At 48.8% G+C, this 27338-nt stretch overlaps 1 protein-coding gene across 4 annotated transcripts; it reads right to left on the bottom strand.

Annotated features, from left to right (window-relative positions):
• Positions 1–1589: 1589 nt before the first annotated feature.
• Positions 1590–27336, bottom strand: ELMOD3 (ELMO domain containing 3). Of its 4 annotated transcripts, none has more exons than XM_004742313.3 (14): positions 27117–27336; positions 24385–24507; positions 24225–24249; positions 22855–22932; positions 22320–22389; positions 17590–17658; positions 16517–16608; positions 14361–14484; positions 13960–14082; positions 10170–10300; positions 5312–5464; positions 3422–3498; positions 3045–3172; positions 1590–2542 (listed from the first exon to the last, which is right to left on the bottom strand). In XM_004742313.3, the coding sequence occupies exons 2-14, from the start codon at positions 24444–24446 to the stop codon at positions 2340–2342; spliced, it is 1335 nt and encodes a 444-aa protein (XP_004742370.2). In that variant the 5' UTR covers positions 24447–24507; positions 27117–27336; the 3' UTR covers positions 1590–2339. The 4 variants fall into 4 exon arrangements, with proteins under 4 accessions (XP_004742370.2, XP_044935025.1, XP_044935026.1 ...); XM_045079090.1 differs by lacking the exon at positions 27117–27336 and adding an exon at positions 26126–26271; XM_045079091.1 differs by lacking the exons at positions 5312–5464; positions 27117–27336 and adding an exon at positions 26126–26265.
• Between the last annotated feature and the right edge of the window lie 2 nt (positions 27337–27338).

Here is a 27338-nt window from a genome sequence, read left to right as displayed (position 1 = left end):
AGGGAATCCCCAGGTTAGTGTGGAGAATCACGGAGTCTGGTTTGCATGTTACCATGCTTCTTGGTCGTCCTGGCCAAGCTGCTTTTCCTGGTCTAGGCCATTCTTTCGTATCATGGGGTGGTGGCTGGAAAACCAGGCTAGAGAGCCAAATGGGAGAACGGAGTAGGCCAGAGTGTTCAATCTGGGGGCAGGAGCAAGGCTGGGTAAGTCTGAACTGGAGTTCAGGAGGCCAGGCCGAGCTGCGGCTGTCCTGACCCACTCCCACCCCTGGGCCCCAAGGGTTATGTGGCTTCTGAACTCTGATCGGCTGGATTCTTCCATCCCCAACAAATTCTAACCAAGTTCATCTTGATTTCGTGCAAAGTAGCACAGGGAAATCAGCTCAGCTCCTCTACGTATCTCCCCATCTTCTCTCTGGGGAGCTGTGTGGGGGTCCACCCGACAGCCTACGGAGACAGCATGTGCCAGGGATGATTCGCAAAGGAGAGCAAGGAGGGGCACCAGATCCGTGGTTCCGACCTTTCTAGGGTTGTGAAGCATTTTACATCTCCTGTGGAAGGCCTAGATAGGCCCTTCCTAAGAAAAATGCACAGGTTAAGATGTTTGCATCTACTTCCAAAGGGTTTCGGCCCCCCTCCCCCTTCCCCAAGAGAACCACAACTTAATCCTTGGACTGTGCTGTTGCTAATGTACCAAGGTCTGAAGCTGAGCACTCTGGAGGCATTACATGGGGAGTGACTTAGTTAGAAAGGACTCTCGCAGAGGCCTCTGGCCTCCCCTCCAGCTAGAAGCCCACGTGGACTGGTCCCCAGCCATGCTGCGGGCTACTGGGTATTGTCTGTCCCGTCTGCAGAATTAGCCTTCTGCAGAGCAAGTGGAAGGAATCTGCAGGGGAGGAGCTACTGAACAGACACTCTCAAGTGGAGGTTGGGTCATAGCCTTTCTGCGCCCCTGCCCCACCAAGCTCAGGATGCTGTTGGCTACCCCTGCAGGCCCACTAAGAGCCCAGATTGGAGGAATTAAAGGGGACGAAGGATTAGTTCAGGTTGGGCCAGGATGGCATGATGCAAACTGCAGTCCATTACCAGCCCAGGCCTTGAGGCATCCTGCTAACAATGGTGCGGAGTTCTCTGCTGAACTGGGGGGCTATGTTGTCTCACCTCAGCAATGCACCCCAGCTCCAGAGGGTTGGACGTGGAGAAGTGTGCAGGGGTGAGACTGTGATCTTCCATGGGTCTACTTGAAGGGGTACAGAGGACAGAGCGGTGTAGTGGGGTCTCCCCAGCTCAGGACACCCTGACCCGGAGCAATGGAGCAATGGAGCTACTAGCTTCCCCAGAAGCCAATGTAGGAAAAACACGTGGGGGCCGCACAGCAATCTTAACCAGAGCCAGGGCCACTCTTCCCCCTAGCTAGAGTGTGCAAGGAGTCTGGGCCTCTAAGTGCAGGATAGACACCACATGCCCTCAGTGGGAGCCTGGCCAGGGCAGAGCAGCCTTCTCTCCTGGAGCCCCTGGCTCTCACCAGGCCCTGGAACAGGACCATAGCAAGGTATGTGGCTTGTCTTGGAGGAAAACACTTGGGGCACCTGACCTAGAACAATTCTTTTATTCAAAAACTGCTGGTGTGTGAATCTCCTCCTTCCTTCAACCAGGCCAGAAAACCACCCTTGATGGGAAGTGCACACCTCCACGGGGTAGGGGGCGTGCAGCAGGGGGGTGCCCAGCTGGCAGACAGCCAGGATGGGCAGGGTGGGCAGCAATGGAGACACCCACCAGAAAGCTGGTTCTGTGACATAAACTAAGGGATAGGGAGAGGGGAGGGTGGGGTAAGTCCAGACCAGAAACCCCCAGGGGCCTGGCTACCAGCTCGGGAGAGGATGGAGTGAAGGCCTCTTGCCCTGGTTCATGCTGCCCCATTGGCTGCTACGATGGCTACCTTCTCCCTTCAAATTCTAGCTGCAGGTCCCTGTCCTGGGGACACCCACAGCCTGAGAGCCCTGCTGCCCAGCGACTCAGAATTCTGGCCCCTCTGTGTGGGAATATCTCCCAGTGGGATACAGGGAACATCCACGCAGGGCCTTCCCACCTCATGATCCATCCGCTTGTTCACCTGGAAACCAATTCTCAACTAACTCAGTTCCAATTACGGCAAATTCTTGCTCTGGAGGCGGGTCTGTGGGGAGTGGGATGGGTCTAACTAACCTGAAAGTCTCACTGGGTGAGGGTCCTTGGCCTCCCCAACCAGGCCCAGCCAGGGTACGCCTGGCACAATGCACCACGCACCCTCCCAAGCCCCTCTGGCCCAGCCTTTAAGTGTCTCTGTCGGCCTTGGGCTGGTCAAATCAGCCACGTGCCTTCGGATGAATGTGGTGGCAGGTCACACACGCCTGTGAAGGTGAGATCCTTGGAGTGAGGGGCTTGTGGCCCATAGCACTTCGGTGCTCCCAACAACGAGGCCTGTCCCTTTGACACTCCAGCCAGGTAGATTTCCAGAGTCTTGAGCAGCCGCCTGGGGCTCTTCTTGGCCAACACCTCCAAGTCTGGAACAGAGGATTGGAGAACAAAAGGCTTGACGGGGTTCTGGACTGCACACTAGTCCGGGCCCAGCAGCTCTAGGCAGCTCTCTCATCCCAGACCCCGCGGGGAGAAGGGTGAAGGAGTGTTCTAAGATGGAGGGTCACCAGAGAGGGAGGATGACGGACCAGAAAAGGCCACAGCAACCACACCTCCTAGCTTGACCAGGACAGTCTCAACTTGGAATGGTTAGTCCAACTCTTGGGCCCAGCTTTTGATTCAGAAACCATGACCACCCTAAGTCTGAGGCCAGAAAGGGAGGACAGGTGGCAGAGAAAGGAGAGCTAGCAGGCTCCAGAGGGTGGGCTAATGGAGACTTTGAGAAGCTGGAGCTCGAGAAGGTGTGAGTGGGGGGCTGGGGGGAAGGGAAGCACAGTCCAAACCAGGTTAGCCACCACCCTGGGGTCCCTGAATCTGGGGAGGGGGATGCTAGGGAGTTCAGGCCTCTCCAAGAAAGAAAGAGCACACCTTTGAGGACAAAGCCAGAGTCAGCGATGGTCTTCTGCTGCGTCCTCCAGACATGTGCGAGGCGGAGGAAGGTGGCGGCATAGAAGCTGTTCACCACGGGGATCACTTTCTGCTGCCGGTTACACTCCCTATGGCGCAAGCGGGGTGGTGCGCTCAGCAGCCGACAGACAACGGCTAACAGCTGGGTGCCTCGGCCAGCCCCATTCCCCCAGTGAGCCATTCCCCACACAGCCTTCGACCCCAGGGCAGGGTTGGGAGATGGGCACGGGCTCCCCAGAGAGAGCAGGGAGAATGGCGTGGGGATGGGAGGGAAGCAGGCTCTGCTGGGTCCCTGTCGTCAGCCAGCCAGCAGCCAGGACTGAGCAGTGGGGACTCACCTGGAGAGGCTGTCCTCCCTTAAGGCCTGGATTGTGATGCGGGTGATGTTCACAGACATCAGACAGAAAGGGAATTGCTGGAATGGAGTGGGCAAAGGTCAGCAGCAGCCCCGGCTCTTGCCTTCTGGAGCCGCCATCCACAGCCCAGCAAGGCCGGCTGTAAGCAGGGGCAGCCACGGCCCGGAGGCGACAGCTGACATTGCTGATGCCACACTTGATTTTTGCAATAATCATCCCATTTCCCAGATAAGGAGGTTGGGACTCAGCAACCTGAAGTCATTTTCCTGAGGGGCTGCAACCAGGATCCCAACTGAGGATAATTCACTCCCGGCAAGCAGAACCCCCATGCTAGCTCTCCAGCCTCTTCGCCATCCTGACCCATGGGCTCTCCTTGACCTTCATTCACCAGACCCACCGTGGTGCTGCCCAAGCACTGCACCACCCCTTGGGGGCAGGGTGAACACAGGAGGGGTGGGGCTTGGTTATCTAACTGTACGGGTTCCTACAATCTCTTCCCCCTTTTTCTAGGCGTCTTTTTATTTGACTGCTCATAAGCACTTCATTCAAAAGTAGACAGCGCAGGTAGAAAGTCAGCCTGACTTGCTGTCACACCCCATTTGTCAGTAACAGAGGCCTGAGAACTAGCTGTGCAGGTCAGAGAGGGGGCAGCATGGGGTTCAGCAGGGCTGCTGCCCCGGAGGGGGGGCCTCAGAATTCCCTGTGGGGTCCACTTTAATGCTTTATTTTTTGGAGGGGCATGCTCCTTTCTTTTTTATTTTTTTAAAGTAGGCTCCATACCCTGTGTGGAGCCCAATGCAGGGCTTGAACTCATGACCCAGAGATCAAGACCTGAGCTAGACCAAGGGTCAGATGCTAAACCCATCAAAACATTCAGGTGCCCCATCCCTCCCATTCTTTCATAACCAAAAAACTAAGAAAATGAAGAGAGGCTTTTCCCAGGACATTTCCATATATTATATGTTAGTTTCCACCGTTGCACATACTCAAGGACACCCACTGAGAGGGCCCCACAGATCAGTGCACTCATTAGTTTAGAACAAGAGCCAAAGTCTATCCCATCTGCTTCCCCTGAGAAGAAAAAGCCATTACATTATGATGCAAAACTGTGCTGTCCACTATGATAGTAAGTAGCAACACAGAACTATTTAAGTTTATTATCTTTTTCAAAGATTTTATTTATTTATTTGACAGAGAGAGAGAGAGAGAGACAGTGAGAGAGGGAATACAAGCAGGGGAGTGGAAGAGAGAGAAGCAGGATTCCCACTGAGCAGGGAGCCCAATGAAGTGCTCGATCCCAGGACCCTGGGATCATGCCCTGATTAAATTAAATTTAATTAATTTAATTTTTAAAATTAATTAAAAAATTAACATTCGGGTACCTGGGTGGCTCAGTTGGTGAAGTATCTGCCTTTGCCTCAGGCTCAGGCTCCTTGTTTAGTGGGGAGTCTGCTTCTCCCTCTCCCTCTGCCCCTCCCCACACCACCCTGTTTGTGCTCTCTCTTTCAAATAAATAAACAAAATCTCTTTAAAAAAGTTAAACAAACTTAAACATTCAATTCCTTAGTTGAAAAAAACTCAAGTTTTCAGTCCTATTAGTCCTATTTCAAGTGCCCCATAGCCATGTGCGCTCAGTAGTTTCTGTATCAGACAGTGCTGATATATGACATTCTCTTCATTGCAGAAAGTTCTGTCTGACAGCACTGAACTGTCGAGGGCCTTCTGCCTCCACAAAGAATTTTCTCAGGGTCTTCTGTGACATCTGGGTTCCAGATCTTGGCCTGGCCACCTACTGGCTTTGTGTCCTTAGAAAGGCCACCTGAACTCTGTGAGACTTAGCTTTCCCATGTCTTAAAACCAAAAAGGAAGTACCTTTGAGTGACGTGCTAGAAGAGTTAACACACCAGGCCCGAGACTGCTGTCCTTAGAAAGTCCTGCTTGCAGGGGTGGCCCCTGGCTGGCATCTGGGAACCTGGATTTGGGAAGGGGTCTCACCATTCCCTCAGGATGACTCATGCACCTAAGCTGTTTGTGCAAACAATGCGATTTATGAATATCTGCTTTTTCTCTGTGATTCCAGCATTTGGGTATGTGCCACACAGATGGTATCTGCACAAGTGCCCCCCCCCCCCCTTAAAACCTTGGGGACTGAGTCTCTCCATAGTGAGCTCCCTGGCTGGCAACATTTCCTGTGCCACACAATTCAATGCTGGAGGAATTAAGTGTGTCCCGTGAGACTCCACCAGGAGAGGACTCTGGGAAGGAAGCCCAGCCGACTTCCTACAGTTTAGTCCCATGCACTCCTTCCCTCTGCTGGTTTTGCTTTTGCTAGACTAGATGAGAGCTGTGTGTACAACTACAGACCAAGTCCCGTGGGTCCTCCCAGCACATCCTCGACCCTGAGGGTGGTCCCGGGGACCCTGCCACGCGTGCCATGCTGGATGGAGTCAAGTCACTAACATCACACTCCCCGAGATAGGTTTTATTACCTACAGTTCAGTTTCTACCATCTATCCCAGGACCTACTCCCAGAGTTACTGTCAGAAGTAATCTAGATCACATATGCAAAACACTAAGCACGGTGCCAGTCCGAGGAGGTGCTAACAACGGTTCATGATCGTCATCCTTGCCTCAACATGAGCGGCTGAGGTCAGTGGCAACACCTATACGCCTTCACGAACCGCCTATCTACCACATCCTTGTATGAGATTGACCTCTCCTTTGCCTTTTCTCAGTCTAAAAATTAATAAGGGAATAAGAATATGGCAGCAACATAATTAACAGAGGATCTATACCTCGTGTTCACTCACTCTTGGGAACATTCTAATCAAGCCCACTTATTAAAAAGCAGAGAAAAACTGGGATTCAGATCTAACTGTCTCCTTTTCTCCAGCAGTTCTGTTGGCCTTGGAAAGTGTTGCCTGCAGCGAAATACCACCAGGAGGCTGAGTTTAGGGAACTGACTGAGGGACAGCAGGGGACACCAGACCTGGACTGTTTTGAGTTTCCATTTAAGATTTCACTTCTCCTCATCCCTCACACTGGGGCTTAACCACCTTGGAATCCTGAAGCAAGGAAGACCAGGTCATCTTTTGTGGGGGCTGCTGACATGGCCCTGCCCCTGGAGATTCATGCCAGTAGTTCTGGGGAGGGGCCTGGGACTCTCAAGTGGGTTGCTGGCTGACCACAGCTGCCCTAAGGAGCCTGCTGCTAGGCCTGCTGTCAGGAGGCAGGTCCCAGGCCCAGCTTTACCCTTTGCTAGCTTTACTTCTCTGACCCTCACATTCCTTTGCTGGAAAACAGTTTGCAAGGATCACTGCTGCCCTACCTCTTCATCAGCCAGTCATGTTGGTGGAATGAAACGATGGGTGGAAACTGCACAGAAGGCTAGGGGAGTGTGTGTGTGACTAAGCGCGATTATAAGCCGCTTCCCCGCCTGCCCTGAGCAAGCAGCTCATTGTGCCGTGTCTCTGTATTGTAAGCTCTCCGCTTCTCAGGGCGGCGTAGGCTAAGCACACCCACCCTGCTGGGATTCCGTGGAAGCCTGCCCCCTTCCCGCCCAGCACTTATATTTTTGGTCAGCTCCCTTCCAGCAGGATGAACCACAGGTACCTTGAACTTGAGTTCTTCCCTTAGGAGAGAACAGGACTGGTTATGGGCAGGGCTGTGTCACCAACTGCTCCTCTGACCTCACCATGCCTCCTGGAAAACGGTGTTTTCAAGATTCATAAGGGCTTGAGGTCAAGTTTTACTTTAAAACCTCGGAATTGATGGGGGTGCCTGGGTGGCTCAGTGGATTAAGCCGCTGCCTTCGGCTCAGGTCATGATCTCAGTGTCCTGGGATCGAGGCCCGCATCCGGCTCTTTGCTTGGCAGGGAGCCTGCTTCTCTCTCTCTCTGCCTACTTGTGATCTCTCTCTCTGTCAAATAAATAAATAAAATCTTAAAAAAAAAAAAGACTTATAAAACCTCGGAATTGCTTATAGTTCAAGGAATTATACAATAAATCTGGAAGGGACCTTGGAATTTTTTAGGCCAGAGTAAGGCCCAGAGAGGTGAAGTGATTTGTCTCAAATCATAGCTCCATAATAATACCACAGATAGAATGAGCGTCTAGCTTCCCGACGTCTGCACCAGGCCTCTTGTTTTATTAGGTTAAGCTGCAATTCCGTCTTATTGTCCGACAGGCATACTGTGGAGGAGTAAACATAAATCCCAGAAGCTAGCAGGTGAAGGGATGAGAAACACATTGGTCACACTGGTCAGTCTGGGTCCCTGCCTGTCCCTGCCATCCCTGCTGATCAAGTTCCCAGCATTTCCCCTCTCATCCTGTTGCTCCCTCTGTCTGTGATGCTCCTCCCACAGATATCTGAATGGCCTGCTCCCTCCCCTCATTCAACTGAGGAATTCTGAGCTGGCAAAAACTCTCTATCCTGGCTTCCGTTTTTCCGTATTTCTGCAGGAAGCACTTATAAGAGAACCTTCATGAATCACAAGAAGGAAGACACTGAGATCAGAGATGACCTATAGGAAATACTGATTAGCTGTGGGACCTTTGGCAAGTCATTTCCCTTCTCTGGGCCTCTATCTAAAATGAGAGGCTGGGGGCGCCTGGGTGGCTCAGTTGGGTAAGTGTCTGACTTCAGCTCTGGTCATGATCTCAGGGCTCTGGGATCAAGCCCCACACAGGGTTTTGTGCTCAGTGGGGAGTCTGCTTCTTGCTCTCTCCCTCCTCTGTCCCTCCCCGCCATTCATGCTCAGGCTCTCTCTCTCTCTCAAATAAATAATTAAATTCTCTGTCTAGAGAAATGATCCTCGAGGAGTAAAGGGGCAATCAAGACACCCAGGCATACCTTGGCTCTACTTTCTTAAGCCCATGAGCTCAAGATTCTATATCCAGGGGGTGCCTGGGTGGCTCAGTGGGTTAAGCCTCTGCCTTCAGCTGAGGTCATGATCTCGGGGTCCTGGGATTGAGCCCCACATCGGGCTCTCTGCTCAGCAAGAAGCCCGCTTCCTCCCCTCTCTCTCTGCCTACTTGTGATCTCTACTTGTCAAATAAATAAATAAAATCTTTTTTTAAATTTTTTTATTTTTAAAGATTTTATTTAATTATTTGACAGACAGAGATCACAAGTAGGCAGAGAGGCAGGCAGAGAGATAGAGAGAGAGAGAGAGGGAAGCAAGCTTCCTGCAGCAGCCCAAACCACTGAGCCACCCAGGCGCCCCAATAAATAAAATCTTTAAAAAAAAAAATTATACATCCAGAATCTGACCACTACACATCACCTCCTCTGAAAATACCCATCATCTCTGACTTGATTATAAAAGCCCTCACTATAGACTATTCTCAACCTAGCAGCTGATAGGATACATTTAAAAAGTTAGATTGGATCACATACTCCAGGCTGCGAAAACCCTCACTTTATTTGGAGTAAAACTGAAAGTCCTTACCACAGCCTACCAGGCCCTCTGCCATCTGTTCGCTGTTCGCCATAGGACCTCCCTTCCAATTGCTCTCCTGGGCTCCTTCTGTTCCAGCTTGTTCCCTGCTACCCCTTCACGTGCCAGATATGATCCTTCCTTAGGAGCTTTGCTCTAGTGCTCCCTCTGCATGGAATGTTCTCCCCCAAACACCAAGTAGGCCAACATCTTCACCTCCTTCAAGGTCAGGTTTAATTCCCACCCTCTTGTGAGAGTTAGCCTGAGCACCCTGTAAAATACTCCCCACGGAGGTGCCTGGGTGGCTTAGTTGGTTAAGCGTCTGCCTTCGGCTCAGGTCATGATCCCAGGACCCTGGGATCGAGAGAGGGAGCCTCCTCTCCCTCTCCCTCTGTCTGCTGCTCTCCCTGCTTGTGCTCTCTCTCAAATAAATAAATTAAATCTTAAAAAAAGGCACTCCTCATATTTTCCTAACCTACTTGTTTTTTCTCCTTAGTGCTTGCCACCTTTGAACATACTCTATCATTTATTTATGTGTTGGGCTCACTGCCCTGTCGTCTCTGCTAGAAGGATCTTTGTACATAGATGTGTCCCAAGCACTAAGCACAGTAACAAGCATAGGGAATACTGAAGAGAAGCTTATTTACTGGATGAATTCCAGGTCCCATGAATGTGGCATAGGTGAATGGCAGGGAACAGGTCAGATTTGTTTTCTAAAATGGTGGGACTACTACCCTTTACTACCTGGCAAAATCATTAAGCCCAACCCCAAAGAAGGCTTGGACAGACCGAAAGCTACAGAAGCCACATCTGGTCTGTCAGTAAGACCATGTGTCCCTTGCCCCTCATAGGTAGATCTCCTCCTCTGGGGCACAAACAAGCTAACTCTCCTCCTTCAGGGTTAAGAGAACCTACTGCTGCTCAAGGGATGTCCTCAGGGATGACAGTGAGTTGACACATTAACATCACAGCTGTGCCTAGTGCTCTGGTACACATCTCATTTAATCTTTCTAATTGTCCAGCTGAAGAGTTCCTGATTTCCATTCTACAGATAAAAAAAAAAACAAGGCTTTGAGGAGTTGAAGCACTTGCCTGAGACACACACTGAGTGGTGGAGCTCAGATTCTAGTACAGGTCAGGCTAATGGGGGAAACCTGGTCCTGCATCAGTTGTCCTGAGAGCCCTGAGCAACTAGAGACAGCCCCCCTGTGAGGTTCTCCTGGTGTTCAAGAGCATTCTGTACTAACAATGGCTCCACAGCCCTCTTCTCTAGCTGCCCAGCAAAGCCCCACCTGGATATGGTGACGAGATAGGCGGAAAATCTCCTGGGCCATCAGCAAGGTCTTGGAGTCCATCACCAGGTAGAGCAGGTGTAGGAGGGCAAGGAAGCCTGCTCCTCTCAGGTCTGTGGCTGGATTCGCTCCTGTAACCGAGAGGAAGAACTGGAGGGCGACCCAATGCCAAATGAAGTCCCCCCTCCCTTGAGCTTCAAGGGCTTGGCTACCTTTGTTAGGCCAAGTGGGGAACCTGGACTCCCACTCCTGCCTGACTGTAACGAGGTGCCCCTTAGCTTCACTAGGGTGTCGGCAAACTGGGGAGCCGGGACTGAGCCCATAACTTTGTGTCGTCAGTGGAGTCCACGTCTGTAATGAGTCATGTAATGAAGCACTGGTGTCCCTCTTAGCCAGTGGAACCAGCAGAGCCCAAATGGGGTACCTAAATTTCTACCCCTGCCCCGCAATAACGAGTGACATCCTCCTTCCCCCACTGGCTCAGCATCAGAGGAAGCCTGCTAAAATAAAAGATTTACAGCAGATCCAGAGTGTCATTACATAATACCCCAAATATCCAGGATACAAAAAAAAAAAAAAAATCACTTGTTACATTAAGAACTAGGAAAATCTTAATTTGAATGAGAAAGATACTTAATAGATAGCAACACTGAGATAACACAGCTGTTGGAATTACCTGACAAGGATTTTAAAGCAGCAGTTACAGGCAAAATAATGGTCCCTCCAAAGACATCCTTGTCCGAATCCCTAGAACCCAGGAGTATATTTTGTTGCATGGCAAGGGGAAACTAAGATCATAGGCAGAATTAAGGTTGCCGATCAGCAGATAGGGAAATTATCCTGGATTCTCTGGGTGGTCCCACTGTAATCAGAAGAGTCCTTAAAAGTGAGAGAAGAAGGCAGAAGCACAGAATCAGGGAAAGAGATGCAAGGCTCAGGGAGATGCTAAGTTCCTGGCTGTGAAGAAGGAGGAGTGGAGGCAGCCTCTAGAAGGTGAGAAAGGCCAGGAAACAGAGTCTTTCCAAGAGTCTCCAAAAAGAAATGCAGTCCTGCAGCCACAGTGATCTTACCCCAGTGAGACCTGTTTCGGACACCTGAGCTACAGAGCTATAAGGTAATGAGTTTGTGTGGTGAGGGGCTGGCTGGCTCCACAGGAAGAGCATGGGACTCGTGATCTCAGAGTTGTGAGCTTGAGCCCCATGCTGGGTGTAGAGAGTACTTAAATTAATTAATTAATTTTAATAAGTTTATCTAGTTTCAAGCTACTAAATTTGTGGTAATTTGTTACAGCAAAAACAGAAAACTACTATAGCAGTTATCACAAAAATGCCTTTAATAAATAATTACACAGTTTGAAAAAAATTTAAAAAGTAGAAAGTCTCAGTAAAGAATTATTAGGTATAAAGAACCAAACAAAAAACCCTTACAACTGAAAAATATAACTAAAATTAAAAACTCACTTGATGGGCTCAACAGCAGAATAGAGACAACAGAGGAAAGAATCGGTGAAATTGAAGATGGAACAATTGAAATTATCCAGTCTGATGAACATCAGAGAGAAACAAAGCAAAACAAAACAAAACAAAATGAGCAGAGCCTTGGAGATCTGTGAATTACAGAACAGAGATCCAAAGGAATGAACAGCACAGAAGAACTAGCACCTGTGTCATCAGAGTCCCACAAGAGAAGAGAAAGTATGGGGCTGAGCAAAGTACTTGAAGTATTCATTTATGTAGAATTTAAGAAACAAAACAAATGAACAAAGAAAAAGAGTCAAACAAAAGAACAATTCTTTTTTTTTTTTTTTTTAAGATTTTACTTATTTATTTATTTGACAGACAGAGATCACAAGTAGGCAGAGAGGCAGGCAGAGAGAGAGGTGAAGGCAGGCTCCCTGCTGAGCAGAGAGCCTGATGTGGGGCTCGATCCCAGGACCCTGGGATCCTGACCTGAGCTGAAGGCAGAGGCTTAACCCACTGAGCCACCCATGCACCCCAAAAGAACAGATTCTTAACTGTAGGGAACAGATGGTTACCAGAGTGGAGGCGGGTGAGGGGATGGGTGAATATGTGAAGGGATGAGAGTACACTTATCTTGATGAGTACTAGGTGTTGTATGGAATTGTCGGATCACTGTATTATTCGCCTGAAACTAATATAACATTGTATGTGAACAACACTGAAATTAAGGAAAAAAGGTACTTGAAGTAATAATGGCTGAAAATGGACCATATTTGGCAAAAGACATAAACCTATAGGTTCAAGAAGCTGAGCAAACCCAATAGGGTTAAAGCCCAAAGAAATCCACACTAAGACACAACATAAACTCCTGCAAACTCTAAAAGATCTTGAAAGCAGAGAGAAACAACTCCTTACCTCTCATGGAGAAAGAATTCAAATGACAGTAGCTTTCTCATGGAGGCCAGAAGCAAGAAGCACAGTGTACAAGTGCTACAAGAAAAGAATTGTCAGCCTGGAATTCTTTGTCCAGAGAAAACGATCCTTGAGGAGTGAAGGGGCAATCAAGACATTCTCAGAGGAAGGGAAACTAAGAGAATTTATCACCAGCAGACCTCCTTTAAAAAATGGTTAAAGGAAGTTCTTCAAAATGAAAGGAAATGATAAAAGAAGAAATCTTGGAATATCTAAGAACAAAAATAGAGCAGTGGAAAGAGTAAGCATCTGGGGATATACAGCAGACTTAGCTCCTCCTCTTGAGTTTTCTAAATTGTTTGATGGTTGAAATAAAAACTGTAACACCGACATGATTCTCATTGCATATGGAGGGAAATAATATAATTGTATTACAGATCAGGGAAGATAGAGGGATTTTAACGTGTCAATACCAACAGACCAATTAATTATGGGTACATAAAATTTCCTTTTTAAGTGAGGACATTTTCTGGGGCACCTGGGTGGCTCAGTGGGTTAAAGCCTCTGCTTTCAGCTCAGGTCATGATCCCGGGGTCCTGGGATTGAGCCCCACATCGTGCTCTCTGCTCAGCGGGGAGCCTGCTTCCCCTCCCCAGCCCTGCCTGCCTTTCTGTCTACTTGTGATCTGTCAAATAAATAAATAAATCTTTAAAAAAAAAAAAAAGAAAGAAAGAAAGGCAAGCTGGAGCCTTATTAAAAAAAAAAATAAGGGGCGCCTGGGTGGCTCAGTGGGTTGAGCCGCTGCCTTCGGCTCAGGTCATGATCTCAGAGTCCTGGGATCGAGTCCCGCATCGGGCTCTCTGCTCGGCAGAGAGCCTGCTTCCCTCTCTCTCTCTCTGGCTGCCTCTCTGTCTACTTGTGATTTCTCTGTCAAATTAATAAATAAAATCTTTAAAAAAAAAAAAAATAAATGAGGACATTTTCCTATTCCATATAAATGTAACTTGATAAATTTTCAAAAAAGAGTAGCATAATCCAAAAAACAGCTGAAATCAATTTGTTTCACTCAAAAAATAAAATAGTATAAAGCAAAATTTTCATCTGTGTTAAAAGGAAAGAGGAAAAAGAAAAAAAAACAGATTGCAAATCCAACACTTTGATGCTTTCCATCTCTCTTAGAGTAAATGTCTGACAATGGCCTGTTAGGCCACAAGGGACCTTTCCACTTCAGCCACACTTCTTACTATTTCTAAAGCGCAGTAAACATGCTTACCTCGGGCCTTTGTATTTCGCACCCTCTTCCCCCAGATACCCTGCCTCAGGGCGCTGGCATGACAGGAAGGGGACTATCTGGGCTCTCACTCTAGTTCTGGATTCAGGAGTCAAGGAAAAGAGGATGATCCATTCCTGTCTCTTACCCTGAAAGCCCAGATCTTCCCAGTGGTCTCCGTGGAGGGCGCAGTCAAACTTGGAGCCAGTCAGCTTCTTGTAGATGGTCTGGAGGACTCGGCCATGCATTGGGTCCTGATTATCCAGGCCACCTGCCCGAAAATACACCCCCAGTCTTTGTCGGACTGCCCGCCCCTCAGGAGAGGACTATTTCTCAGAGAATGGTAATGTACCATTCGAACTGGACTGTACCAAGATAAGATCGAGCTGGAATGTACCAAGAGACTGTGTTCTCCCACGTTTTCACCCCATAGCTCCTGCTCTCCCTGCCAACATGGTGCATGCAAGACCTCAGCAACAGGTGTGCAAACAGTGCTCTCTGCTTGACCACATACGCAGCCCCCGCTCGTGGCAGCACCCGTGCACTCACACTGAGCAATGGTCAGGACCAAGTCCCTTTCTTCTCGGAGGCCCTGGTGGAGTTTTGGAGGCCCAAAGAGGCAGTGCCGGATGGCAGCGAGCCCCGTCCTTCGAATAGTTGGCTGGATTCTTTTCTGGGGAGGAAGTTGCAGGTAATGAGCAAAGGGCTGGGTTCACCTGCTCTAACTTACCATCAGGATCGGTACAGGGACTTGTAGAAGAAAGTAGCTTCCTCAACTAACTGGCTAGTCTCTGGGCCAGGGAAACGGGGTAGGGGCTATGAAGCACAGGCTCCATCTCCAGACACAGGCTCTGCTGGCTCCCAGGATTTTTATTAGTAGAAAAGAGATGTCCCTGGGCCACCTGGTGACTCCATTGGTTAAGCGTCTGCCTTTGGCTCAGGTCATGATCTTGGGATCCCGGGATGGAGCCCTGTGTCTGGCTCCCTACTCAGCAGGGAGCCTGCTTCTCCCTCTTCCTCTGCCCCTCACCTTGCTCCTGCTCTCTAATAAATAAATAAAATCTTAAAGAAAAGAGAAATAAAAGAAAAGAAATGTCCCCAAGTATAGGCATTATTAGCCCATTGTCTGCATTTGTTCCTTTGGGTTTGTCTAGAGCTATTTTTCCATTGATGGCCAGAGATAGCTGGCACGGGGACCCCGCTTTGGTCCAATCAAGCCAGGCCAGGCTTCCCAGCAGGGCTGCTTTCCCTTCTATAGGTCCATCTCTTTCTGCAAAGGGCATAAATTACACAGCCTAGCAGTCCTCTCAACCTCCAGGACAAGGGAGCCAGTGAGGAGGGGAGTCTAGTGGGGACTTTTGGAACTGGATACCTGAGGGATTGCTGGAGCATTCTGTCCATTCCACAGGGGCACCTCCTAAATCAGGTCATGCTGACTTATTGCTCAAGGGCCACTGCTGCAGGCCTTAGAATATTCTGATTTTGGTAGCTTCTGACCCTCTGCATCCCATGAACCAATCTGATTCTTGACTTTTCAGCCTCTCTTGAAGCTCTGAGGTTTTAGGTTGAAGATCTGAAACCAGAATCTTCTTCTTTTTTGAAACATTTTATTTATTTATTTGAGAGAAACAGAGATAGTGAGAGAGAGCATGAGTGGGAAGGAGAGGGAGAAGCAGACTCTCCGCTGAGCAAGGAGCCTCATGCGGGGCTTGATTCCAGGACTCTGGAATCACGACCTGAGTGGAAGGCAGACATTTAACCAACTGAGCCACCCAGGTACCCCTGAAATCACAATTTTTTTTTTTAAAGATTTTATTTATTAATTTGACAGAGAGAAATCACAAGTAGATGGAGAGGCAGCCAGAGAGAGAGAGAGAGAAGCAGGCTCTCCGCTGAGCAGAGAGCCCGATGCGGGACTCGATCCCAGGACTCTGAGATCATGACCTGAGCCGAAGGCAGCGGCTTAACCCACTGAGCCACCCAGGCGCCCCACAATTTTTTTTTTTAAAGATTTTATTTACCTGACTGACAAAGCTCACAATCAGGCAGAGAGGCAGGCAGAGAGAGAGGAAGGGAAGCAGGCTCCCCGCCGAGCAGAGAGCCCGACACAGGGCTCCATCCCAGGACCCCGGGATCATGACCTGAGCCGAAGGCAGAGGCTTTAACCCACTGAGTCCACCCAGGTGCCTCTGAAATCACAATCTTCTAAAACTACTCTTAGTCATTCAAGATGCCCCAGAAAGTCCACCAGCTTTTATTTTCCTCAATGTTTCTTTTTCCAACCTCACATATTTTTAAAAATTCCCAGATAACTTCTGGCTCCCTGATAGGTTCAGGGAATGATAGATTTTCCTACAATAGTCATGAATTACTCAGCTTTCTAGACAGCATGCCTTGCTTCCCTAAGTAACTATCTAACATTTGATTCTAGATCTCCCCATCCCTAAGAGGGAAGAGCAGGGAGCTCTGTGTATAGCAGGGCCACAAGAGCTCTGGGGACACAGTCCCAAAAAGGTCACTGGGTTCCTGCATGAACCTTGGGTCCTTGGCCGCCCCTGATTCTGTGCTCCAAGATTTCTTAGGTGAGGTAGGGTCCTCAGCTGGAAGTTTCCATCTTGCTTGCCTAGTGCCCTAGGTTGGTGGGATAGAAACCTGGCTTCTGGGAAGATGCTTTGCCTGCGACCCCAAACTCCCTACTTTCATACCTTGAAGGAAGAGAGGTCCACAGTCTGGAAATGCTGCAGAGCCTCACTGAAGGAGATCAGCTGCCCAGGCTGGTCTACACTGGCCTGACTCCCTGTGGCAAAACGGAAGACATTCTCAGATTTATAACGGTTGTCATTCTGTCTGTGCACATTCACTGGGGGCCTTCTGATCATCACCTCTAAGCCAAACACTGGCTTTCAGGGACAGACATCAGATATCTACAGCTAAAACCGACCTTCTTTTAAGGGGCTGGCATTCTCTGCTGGGCCAGGTCCCTTTTTAGACCAGGCTGTTCAGGAGCTTGCTAGACTGACCTCTGAAGTGAGTAGGGACAGATCTGCCCTGCAGGGGGTCCCAATCCATTCATCTGTGAGGAGGCAAGTCACTGCCCAGAGTAGGTACCCACAGAGGAGCATGCCAAGGTCTGTTTCGGGAACTTTCCTCGCTTCCACTTTGCCCCTTTTCACACCCTGTATATGAATGACCCCCTCTCCAGCCTCTGGTACAGTCCACAGGGAATGAACGTATCTGTTAGCAATGTCGGGGATGACTGACATAGTCCACTATAACGACTTTCTAGGAGCCCAGGTATAGCTCGAGCTAGATATGGGCCCAAGCTCTACCCTCCTGCAGCTTCATCCAAACCTGTCAGAACACGAAGTGAAACAATATTTACCCAGCCCTCAAAGCCTTCCAGCAGATGGCTTTAGTCCCTATCTCCAGAGACCTCCTTGTATAGTGAACAACCTGCTTACCCTTGGGCCGGGACCCTGGCTGCCTGCCTCCATCCTTCTGTCCAACCTCATCACCCTGCAGAAGCGACCCTGACCAAGGTACTCCCTGTCTTCTCTCAGGTCTGAGTAGATGGCAGCCCTTTTCCCGTGGCATTCACTCCCATTTCCTCCAGAGGTGGAATGTCATGATCTTTGGATTAGAAAGGTACTGTATCCTAAGTCAGGGAGCTAAAATGGGAACTCTCAGGAATTCGGTGTCCTAACCCCAGGGCCACAGAAACGCTAGCCACACGTGGATGGGGCCTTCATTAGCAGTGGAATGCCATTCCTGCGGTTACCTGACTCTGTCTGGATGTTGTCCACAGCTTCCCATTCTTCTTGGGCTCTGAGCACCTCCGCATTCACAACTGTAGTCAAAAGAAAAGGAGACCCTCTGAGACCTGGGGAAGTCTGGATCGCTGCTGCAGCCTCAGCCTTGTCCTTGGGTCCCAGTGCCCTCAGATACCCTCTCCACACGGGGGCCAGAGTGAGCGTTCGAAAAGGCAGATCTAATGCCAATCCCCTGCTTGAAAACCTCCAGGGGTTCTCCATCATGACTCTCTAGATAAAACCCAAAGTCTTCAGCACAGCATCCAAATCCCACCATTTGGCTATTTCTTCCACCCACAGCTGTGCGCTAAGGGTATCCAGAACTCCTCAACTTCCTCAGCCCCTTGCACCTTCAATGCCCTTGCTCAGACGGCTCTCCCCCTGCAGTCACCCCAGGCACCTGCATCTCCGGTCCCAACCCTTGTGCTGTTTGTTATTCCTCCTCAACCCTCGGTGAACTCTGACATCTCCCTCAGCCAGCCACCTGGCCTGACTCCATTAAGTCTGCAGAGGGAGCCCGTGAGCTTCTTCGAGCCCCTGACACCCAGGCTCCTCAGCGTGGTGACTGTCTCTCCCACCACACGGGGCGCTACACGAGGACACGTTTTCCAGAACCCAGGGCAGTGCCCCACACAGGATAAGGGTTCAACAAAGGTCTGCTGAATGAATAAAAGCACCAGGAATGGGGGGAAAAGCAAGAGAGAAAAAGCAGCAAAACAGGTTCTCTGTAGTCCCCGCATAGCCCTTTCTCCAAAAAGCAACTGTCACTCTAACCCAGACTGCTGGCGCGCGTCCTGTTGTGGCCTTCCCCATTTGCTAGACAGGAAGTCAATACAACATGGAGAAAACGGAGACCCTTCAGTCCAAAGCCCCAAATCGTGACCCCTTCAGCCTCCAGCCCCAGTGCTAAGAGTGAGAGGGCAGCTCCTCTTGGCCATGCCCATCTTGATGGAGGATATCACAGGGCAATGAACTGTTTCCAAAGAATACTTGAAAATAAAATAAAATACCCCCAGAAACTCAAAACACTAACAGAAATGGAGGCAGAGAAAGTTGCTGGGAAGCCCTAAAGGGCTGCTGCTGAGAGCAATTCAGGAGCCAGACTGCTGGCAAGCACTTCCTGTCTGCGCTCCCCAGCTGCACTTCTGTGGACAAGTACTTAACCCCCGGCCATCACTCCTGGACCTGCTGGAGGATGGTGTATCTCTTCAGCTTCCAGGGGTGGGGGAGTGGGTATACGATGCAAAGGTCAGTACTCAGGACGTGTTAGCTCGTGTCACTGACACCAGCCTGGGTTCAGGTCCAGCAGTGCAGGGGCTGTGGAAGCGGATGACATGGGTCTGGACTTCTGAATTCAGTCATGCAAGCCCCAACCTGGGGTGGACGGGGACCCTGAGCCTTGGGGCTTCCAAGGTAGGTAACTTCATCAGGATACAAACTATATGAAGAAAATAAAATTTCCTTCCAGCATACTGGACCCTGGATGATGAAAAGGAGGGAGAAAGCAGCTGAACAAAAAACAAAACAAACAAACAAAAAAAAAAAAAAAAAAAGAGAGAGAGGGGCAGCAGCAGGGACTGCTGGGGAGGGCGCTGACGAGGGCTGCGTCACCCCTCACCCTCGCTGGCACCTGGCTTCAGACTCTTCACCCTGCACCTCTTTGTTTCAAGCAACTTGGTCAAACTTTTTTTTTTTTTAAGATGTTATTTGAGAGAGAGAGCGAGCGAGCATGAGTGGGCGAGGGGCAGAGGGAAAGGAGGAGAGAGAGAGAGAGAGAGAGAAGCAGGCTCCCTGCTGAGCACAGAGTCCCTTGCAGGACTTGATCCCAGGACCCTGAGCTTATGACCTGAGCTGAAGTCAGATGTCTAACCGAATGAGCCACTCAAGTGCCCCTCTTTTCTTTATTAAAGATTTACTTGTTTATTAGAGAGAAAGAATGAGAGCCCAAGAAGGGGGAGAAGTAGAGGGGGAGAGAGAGAGAGAGGAATTTCAAGCAGACGCCCCACTGAGTGCAAAGCCCAAAGAGGGGCTCCATCTCATGACCCTGAGATCATGACCTGGGCCAAAATCAAGAGCTGGCCAGCCAGATGCCCTTCAACCTTTCACCTACAAACAACTTGGCAGAAGGTTGTGAGCTCAGAGCAGAAACCTCACCAGCACCTGGGAATCTGCTGACACAAAGTACAAGGTCTCAACTAGGAGTTGCAATCTAGTGTCTAAAAACTGGAGACAAATGTCCAAGGCATAGCAAGAGCACCTCCTCCCTTTCCTCTTGGAACTAGGGAGACTCTTCTTCATCTGAAGATGATCCTAACATAAATACTAATTTCCCCCAACAGAAAAAAAATAGAGGCAAAACACGAATCTTCAGGATAGCGAATGCAGCTCGCATCAGCACAGTTCTCTACTTTTCTTCCTTTTTCAACTGCCTTCTTGATTTGGGCTCTCTTCTACTTATCCATACGGGAAACAGTATCACTGAGTTAGCAAGTCTCTCCACCTATCTACCTACCTACCTATTTATTTTATTTTTAAACATTTATTTATTTTGGGGGGAGAGGGAAAGACAGTATTAAGCAGACCTCTGTACAGAGCACAGAGCCCAACGTGGGCCAGATCTCATGACCCTGAGATCACAACCTGAGTGGAAACCAAGAGTCCAACGCTCAACCCACTGTGCCACCCAGGAGCCCCATTTATTTATTTATTTTTAAAGATTTTATTTATTTATTTGAGAGAGAGAGAGAGAGAGAGAGAAGGAGACCTCAAGTGGTGGTGGGGAGAGATGCAGAGAGAGAAGCAGATTCCCTATTGAGCCAGGAACCTGGCACAGGGCTCGATCCCAGGACCCTGAGATCCTGATCTGAGCCAAAGGCAGGTGATTAATTGACCAAGCCACCCAGGCGCCCATTTTAAAGATTTATTTTTTTGAAGTAATCTCCAACATGGTGCTCGAACTCCCAACCCAAGATCAAGAGTTGTATGCTCCACCCATTGAGCCAGCCAGGTGCCTCATAAGCCTATCAATTTAAATAAGCTGAGAGCAATCTGGAAGAAAACTGCAATTTTTTTTTTTTTAAGATTTTATATATCCGTTTGACAGTGCGAAAACACAAGCAGGGGGAGTGGCAGAGGGAGAGAGGGAGAAGCAAGCTCCCCTCCGAGCAGGGAGTCGGACATGGGGGCCTGATCCCAGGACTCTAGGATCATGACTCAAGCCGAAGGCAGATGCTTAACAACTGAGCCACCCAGGTGCCTCAAAGACTGTTGTTCAATACAACTAAAAATATGTGGGACAGAGGAGCCTCGAGTCTGACTTCAGCTCAGGGCGTGCTCATCTTAGAGTCTGCTAGAGACTCTCCTTCTCACCGTGCCTGTTCACCATGTTTGCTCGTGCACATGCTCTCTCTCTCAAATAAGTAAAAAATCTTTAAAAAATACCTGGTACACTGGGGCGCCTGGGTGGCTCAGTGGGTTAAGCCGCTGCCTTCGGCTCAGGTCATGATCTCAGAGTCCTGGGATCGAGTCCCGCATCGGGCTCTCTGCTCAGCAGAGAGCCTGCTTCCCTCTCTCTCTCTGCCTGCCTCTCCATCTACTTGTGATTTCTTTCTGTCAAATAAATAAATAAATAAAATCTTAAAAAAAAAATACCTGGTACACAAATGTTACTTGTACTGAAATATAAAATATTTTGGCATTTAAGGCAAAATCTCTAATAAATGTTAGGTTTGTCACTACACAGCAAAATAAAATTTTATTAGAAGAAACTTCATATGGGGCACCTGGGTGGCTCAGGTCATGATCCCAGGGTCCGGGGATCGGGCCCCACATTGGGCTCTCTGCTAGGCAGGAAGCCTGCTTCTCCCCCTCCCACTCCCCCTGCTTGTGTTCCCTCTCTCGCTGTGTCTCTTTCTGTCAAATAAATAAATAAGTTAATTAATTTAAAAAAAAAAGACTTAAGAAGAAACTTCATAGATCTCCAGATAACTTTTCTATAAGCCCCATATTCAAAGAGATTACATTTTCAGTTTATAGAACTTCAAGATAATAATACATAGCACTGAGCATCACTACAGATTTACAGTCTGTGCACTACATACTTCACCTTAGCTCATGTAATCCTTATGCAATTCCCATCACTCAGGTTCTGACCAATTTGTTTTAGAGATGAACTAAGTGCAGTAAAGGTTAGAAGGTTAAGAAACTTGCTCAGGGTCCTATAGTTGGTGGGTGAGAGACGCAGGACTTAAACCAGAGATGTGGGACTCCAGAACTGGTTATTTCTCACCTGGTGAGTGGACCTTTCTGTGTCATAAATCAGCAAGTGAAATGAGTTTTAAATAGAGTATATGAAAGAATCATGTAAAGCAGATAAAATAGGATACTTTTTCAAAGCCTCTTCACATACACTCTCATTTCATTGTTACAATATCTCTCTGGGGACAGAGAAGGCACTGATGTCTTCAAGGCAGACATCTGATTTGCCCAAGGCACATAATAAGCTGCTTGCAGCACTAAATCAGGACTCGAATCTTTTGACTTCTAATCCAGTGTTGATTCTAATTTTCCTTGAAGAATGATAAATTTGTCAAATTCTATAGGACATGTAGTGAGAGAAATTCCAATGATGAAAAGTAGACAAAGGGGAGCTCTGACTTGGGCCCCACCCAGGCTCCAAGGGCCCTGAAGGGGACCTTACCACCTGGCTGCCATCCGTTGGCTTCTGCTGTCAGGGCCCGGAGGATGCCATGATTCTTCAACTCTGAGATCTGCAGGGGCAGATGACCTTCGGTATGAGAGTGAGACCATACCCTCCCAAGCACACAAACGTACCCGACCCGCGGTACAGAATGTCCTTGGAACTGGAGGTCAGAAGGATGGCTTGATTAAAGCCAATCTTAAAGAGAGACACATGGAAAACTCTTAACTCTGATGTACAAGTTGGGTGACCTGGAGACAAGCATATGCTCTCCTTAAAGAATAAACAAAAATTCACACAACTCAATTGAGACTATGAGGTGCCTTTGGTATTCCCACTGCACTTTACATTCTGCTTCCCTAGAGCAATTATCTTACTAGCTAGAGGTTGTTTTGCATGTTTGTGGCCCAACAACTCCACCCCCAAGTGTGATTGGGGTCTCTGCCGTCCTGAGTCCCTGGTTTCTGGCCCCACAGAGCGGCATGCAAAAAAAGGTGGTATGGGCAGGAAGTCCTGGGGTGTGGGTGACACATACAGGAATTCCTCTGAGAGCCCGAAGAACACCGGTGTCCTTGTCATATGGTAAAGGATACGCAGCACACACACTTTCAACCTGTAAGACAAAGAAGGGTCAGCTTCTTGGGAACATATCAGTCCTCTGAAGCTGACAGCTTAAATGTCACACATTTTCCCAATACCACCCACACAAAGACAGATCAACTCCTGAGAACTCAACTGTAAGGAATCCTGGAAGGGAAAACTTCTGCTTAACCTCGTCTTAAGAAAAACTACAAAAGGCTTAATGTTATGGCAGATTTCTTGGCTCTGTGAAAGGTCTCATGTGAAAGGTCTCAGGGTTCTGAGTTTAGTGCAGCAGTTTCCTTACTTTTGGCCTTTTTGTTCAGCTAAACCTTTGCCCAGTAGAGCTTAAAAAAACACTTGACCGGGTGCCTGGGTGGCTCAGTGGGTTAAAGCCTCTGCCTTCGGTTCGGGTCATGATCTCAGGGTCCTGGAATCAAGCCTGGCATCGGGCTCTCTGTTCAGCGGGGAGCCTGCTTCCCCCTCTCTCTGCCTGCCTCTCTGCCTACTTGTGATCTCTGTCAAATAAATAAATAAAATCTTAAAAAAAAAAAAACCCACTTGGCCAACTTCAAAAAACAAACAAACAAAACAAAACCACTTAACCAACTTCTGCAACTCAGATTATCAAATACAGAACGAATTTTCCCAATATGTTGAAAAAAATCCTATAAATCAGTTAGGAAAAGAAACCAAACCCAGTAGAAAAATGGGCATGGGGGCGCCTGGGTGGCTCAGTCGTTAAGCGTCTGCTTTCAGCCCAGGTCATGATCCTGGGTCCCAGGATCAAGCCCCACATCAGGATCCCTGCTCAGCGGGAAGCCTGCTTCTCTCTCTCCCACTCCCCCTGCTTGTATTCCTGCTCTCCCTATGTCTCTGTCAAATAAATATATACAATCCTTAAAAAAAAAAAAAAATAAAAGAAAAGAAAAATGGGCATGGATATGGACAGCTGACAGAAGAGGAAACTCGCATGATCCTGGGATCAAGCTCGGAGTCAGGGTCCCTGCTCAATGGCGAGTCTGCTTCTCCCTCTCCATCTGCCCCTCCCTGCTCCTGTGCACACACACTCTTTCTCTCTCACAAATAAATAAATAAACTCTTTTAAAAAGAAAAGAAAAGACGCCACTAGCAAAGGCAATTGACTTAGAGGTGAATGAACAGAAGCTCCTCTTAATAGAACAAAGAGCATTATAATGAGGGTTTTCCCAAAGCATTTCTAAAGTTCTACTGTAGAAATTACTAAAGTAGAACTTTAGTTGTTATTACTAATAACAATATATCCCAAATGAATACCTTTTTTCTCAAATAGAAGTGCTTGCTTACCTGTCCATCTCTTAATTCTTTCTCACTGTGGAAAGAGCAAGAGTTTTCATTCATGACTCAAAGTCATTTGTTCAAGTGAGCTTTATCCTTGGCTCAAAAAAGAGTTTAATAAGGTCTGAGATTAGAAGTACGGGGGGAGCCAGAGATCCGACCGCTCTACCTTTGTCTTCCTTCTTGGCAGTCATTCAGACTAAGAGCAAGTAAACAGTCCCCATGTGCCATCACCAAGGCTAGGTTTCTGTGAGTACTGAAAGAAGTCTCTGGAGTCTCTGAAGTCTCAGCTCTGAAGAAAAAAAAAATTACAAAATAAAACTAGTTTCATCATTCAGTTAAGCTGCTGTTAAGAAAACCTGACTTTTTTTTTTTTAATTTATTTATTTATTTGGCAGACAGAGATCACAAGCAGGCAGAGAGGCAGGCAGAGAGAGAGGAGGAAGCAGGATCCCTGCTGAGCACAGAGCCCGATGTGGGGCTGGATCCCAGGACCCTGGGATCATAACCCGAGCCGAAGGCAGAGGCTTTAACCTACTGAGCCACCCAGGCACCCTGAACACTTAACTTTAAAAATCTTCAAGCAGGAGCAGCTGGTAGCCCAGGAGGTTGAGCATCCCGCTCTTAATTTCGGCTCAGGACATGATCTCAGGTTCGTGAGATCATGTTCCCAGTACAGTAGGGCTCTGTGTTTAGTGGGGAGTCTGCTTCTCTCCCTCCCTCTGCCTCTGCCCCTGCTCGCATGCTCTGTCAAAATAAATAAATGAATCTTAAAAATAAATAAAAATCTTTAAGCAGCTGTGGATTTTTTCTGAATAAATTAGCTGCTTTAGTCAAATGCCTAACTCTTGGGATGCGTGGGTGGTTCAGTCAGCTAAGCATCTATCTTTGGCTGAGGTCATGATTCCAGGGTCCTGGGATCAAGCCGCATCAGGGTCGCTGCTCAGCAGGAAGCCTGATTCTCCCTCTTCCTGTTTCTCCCCCAGCTTGTGCGCACTCTGTGTGTTGCATAAATAAATAGAATCTTTTAAAAAATGCCTCTTACTTTCCATGCCACTGGATGGAAAGAAGGGGATGCTATAGAGTCTGAGGGCTGGATTCTCAGTGTCCAGAAGGCAGCAGCACCGCTGTTAAGTGGTGAGGTCTGGTTCTGACAATGAAGTCATTCGATATGGGAACAGCTTATCAAAGGGATGATGCTAATGTGTGGCATCCTGTAAGTGGTCTTAGCTGAAGTGCTCAGGCTTTGCTTAGGTCTCAGACACAGGTTGGGTCTGGGAGCTTAGAATACTAGACCCGATATCTATGGTGATAGAAAATCAAAATGCAACACATTGCCTAGCCTTCCTCGGTGAACACTAGTATTGCCCATGTTGCAGCCGTTTAGCCAGTTTGGCCAACTCTGACAGTCATCCCACAAGCTCATCTTGGGAAGTGGGCTAGACAGGCCCATAATTTATCATGCAGGAATTGTACAACCTGGATGCCTGTTACGACAACAATCTGGATCGTAAGTCGGCAGATAGCCCATAAACAACTGACGATCACATTTCAGACTTGGAGAACTTAGGAAGGAGGGTGGCCTCTTTTTGAGGTCAGCTCCTGACCTTGGGAACATGACTTGGATTCCCTAAGAATTGGCTGCCAGTAACAAACTGGAATCTGTCAGGCGCTAGAATGCACTGATTCCTAGCACCTAGAATGGGAATACTTCCTGGCTATTGTGCTGGACATTTGGGTCACTGTAATTTAGTGGGAAGGACAGTGCTCCCTGGTCATGGTTCCTCAGGAACTAGCTCTCTCTCACTGTGTCCTCTGGGCCCTCAGCATCTTTCCCTTCCCTCATCCCTTTCCCTTCCCTCCTCCTTGACCTCCATCACACCATGTAACAAAAAGCTCACACAGCCAACCTTGGGAAGGTGACAGGCAGGGATGGTACTAGTGATTTCAGAAAGCCTCTTCTGTTTCTGCGTATGACGTGAATCAGGCAGCACAGAAGCATGAGCAGCTGTACACACCTGCTAGTGCCTCAGTTCTGGCTGGAGCTCTGAGGACTTCAACAGGGACAGTTACTATCTGTACCAGAGAAGAAAAGGGCAAAACTCCACCAAATAAGCCAGTAATGCAAGTTATGAGGTCACTCCCACCAACAGTAGGCAAATTCTTTATAGCTGGGGCCCAAAGAAATGGTCTTCCATAAGTATGGGTCCTTTTCTGTATTTTTTTTTTAAAGATTTTATTTATTTATTTGACAGAGGGAGACACAGCAAGAGAGGGAACACAAGCAGGGGGAGTGGGAGGAGAAGCAGGCTTCCCGCAGGGCAGGAAGCCTGATGCGGGGCTCCATCCCAGAACCCTGGGATCATGACCTGAGCTGAAGGCAGACGCTTAACGACTGAGCCGCCCAGGCGCCCCAGGTCCTTTCCAAACTAAGTATGGTACACCCACTTTAGGCAAGGAGCTACACATTAAGAGGTAACTTCTTGTTGGAGCTTCAACTCTCTGAACAGGTAATTAATCGCGACACTGGATCTACAACTTCAAATACAAATGCCCAATAGGTCTGACAGTCCTTCTCTGATCCTTTCATCAGGCTTGTACCTGGGCGGCTCCCCGGCCCCTCACTCCCCTCCACGGAAGGCAGGTACCATGGGGCCCAGGTAGAGGCTTGGGGGCGCCGCCCGGCCCCCGCCGCAGCCAACGCCATCCCAGGCGGACGCCGCGGCCCCCGGCAAAACGACTGGCCACCTGGGGGACACAGGGCTGGGTGCTCGCCGGCTGTGACGCGCGGATCCCGGCGGGAATCTCACTCTACCAAGGTACCCCGCCAGACTGGGGCTGTGTGGATTCCGGACGGAAACCTCCTCACCAGCTGGTGCGGAAAACAGGTAAGCAACTTGCCTCGGGTCAATGGGCGAGCCCACGGCACCGCGCAGGGCAGAACCCAGGTCTCCTGGGTCCCGGGAGGGATTCTCTCTCAGGCTTGCAGCTCCCAGCCTCGTCTCGGCCCGGGGAGACCATCTCCTCCCCACGCCCGCTCTGGGTTTGCCGACCGCGGCCCAGAAGTCCGGTGCCGCCGCGTCAGAGTCTAGACGCCGGCCCCGCCTTCCCGCGCGTGCGCAC

This window comes from Mustela putorius, unplaced genomic scaffold (genome assembly GCF_011764305.1).
Source record: "Mustela putorius furo isolate JIRA1106 unplaced genomic scaffold, ASM1176430v1.1 tig00000281_pilon_pilon_pilon, whole genome shotgun sequence".
NCBI classification, from domain to species: domain Eukaryota; kingdom Metazoa; phylum Chordata; class Mammalia; order Carnivora; family Mustelidae; genus Mustela; species Mustela putorius.
This window is presented reverse-complemented; position numbering and strand designations above follow the sequence as displayed.

Excerpts from the sequence above, each read along its gene's own strand:
- ELMOD3 (XM_045079090.1), bottom strand. The coding sequence starts at position 26,217 with ATGCTTCTGTGCTGCCTGATTCACGTCATACGCAGAAACAGAAGAGGC. Across the intron at positions 14,485-16,516 it reads TGGACCTCTCTTCCTTCAAG|AAAAGAATCCAGCCAACTAT; the intron begins GTATGAAAGTAG and ends CTTCCTCCCCAG. Across the intron at positions 14,083-14,360 it reads GGTCCTGACCATTGCTCAGT|GTGGCCTGGATAATCAGGAC; the intron begins GTGAGTGCACGG and ends ATTTTCGGGCAG.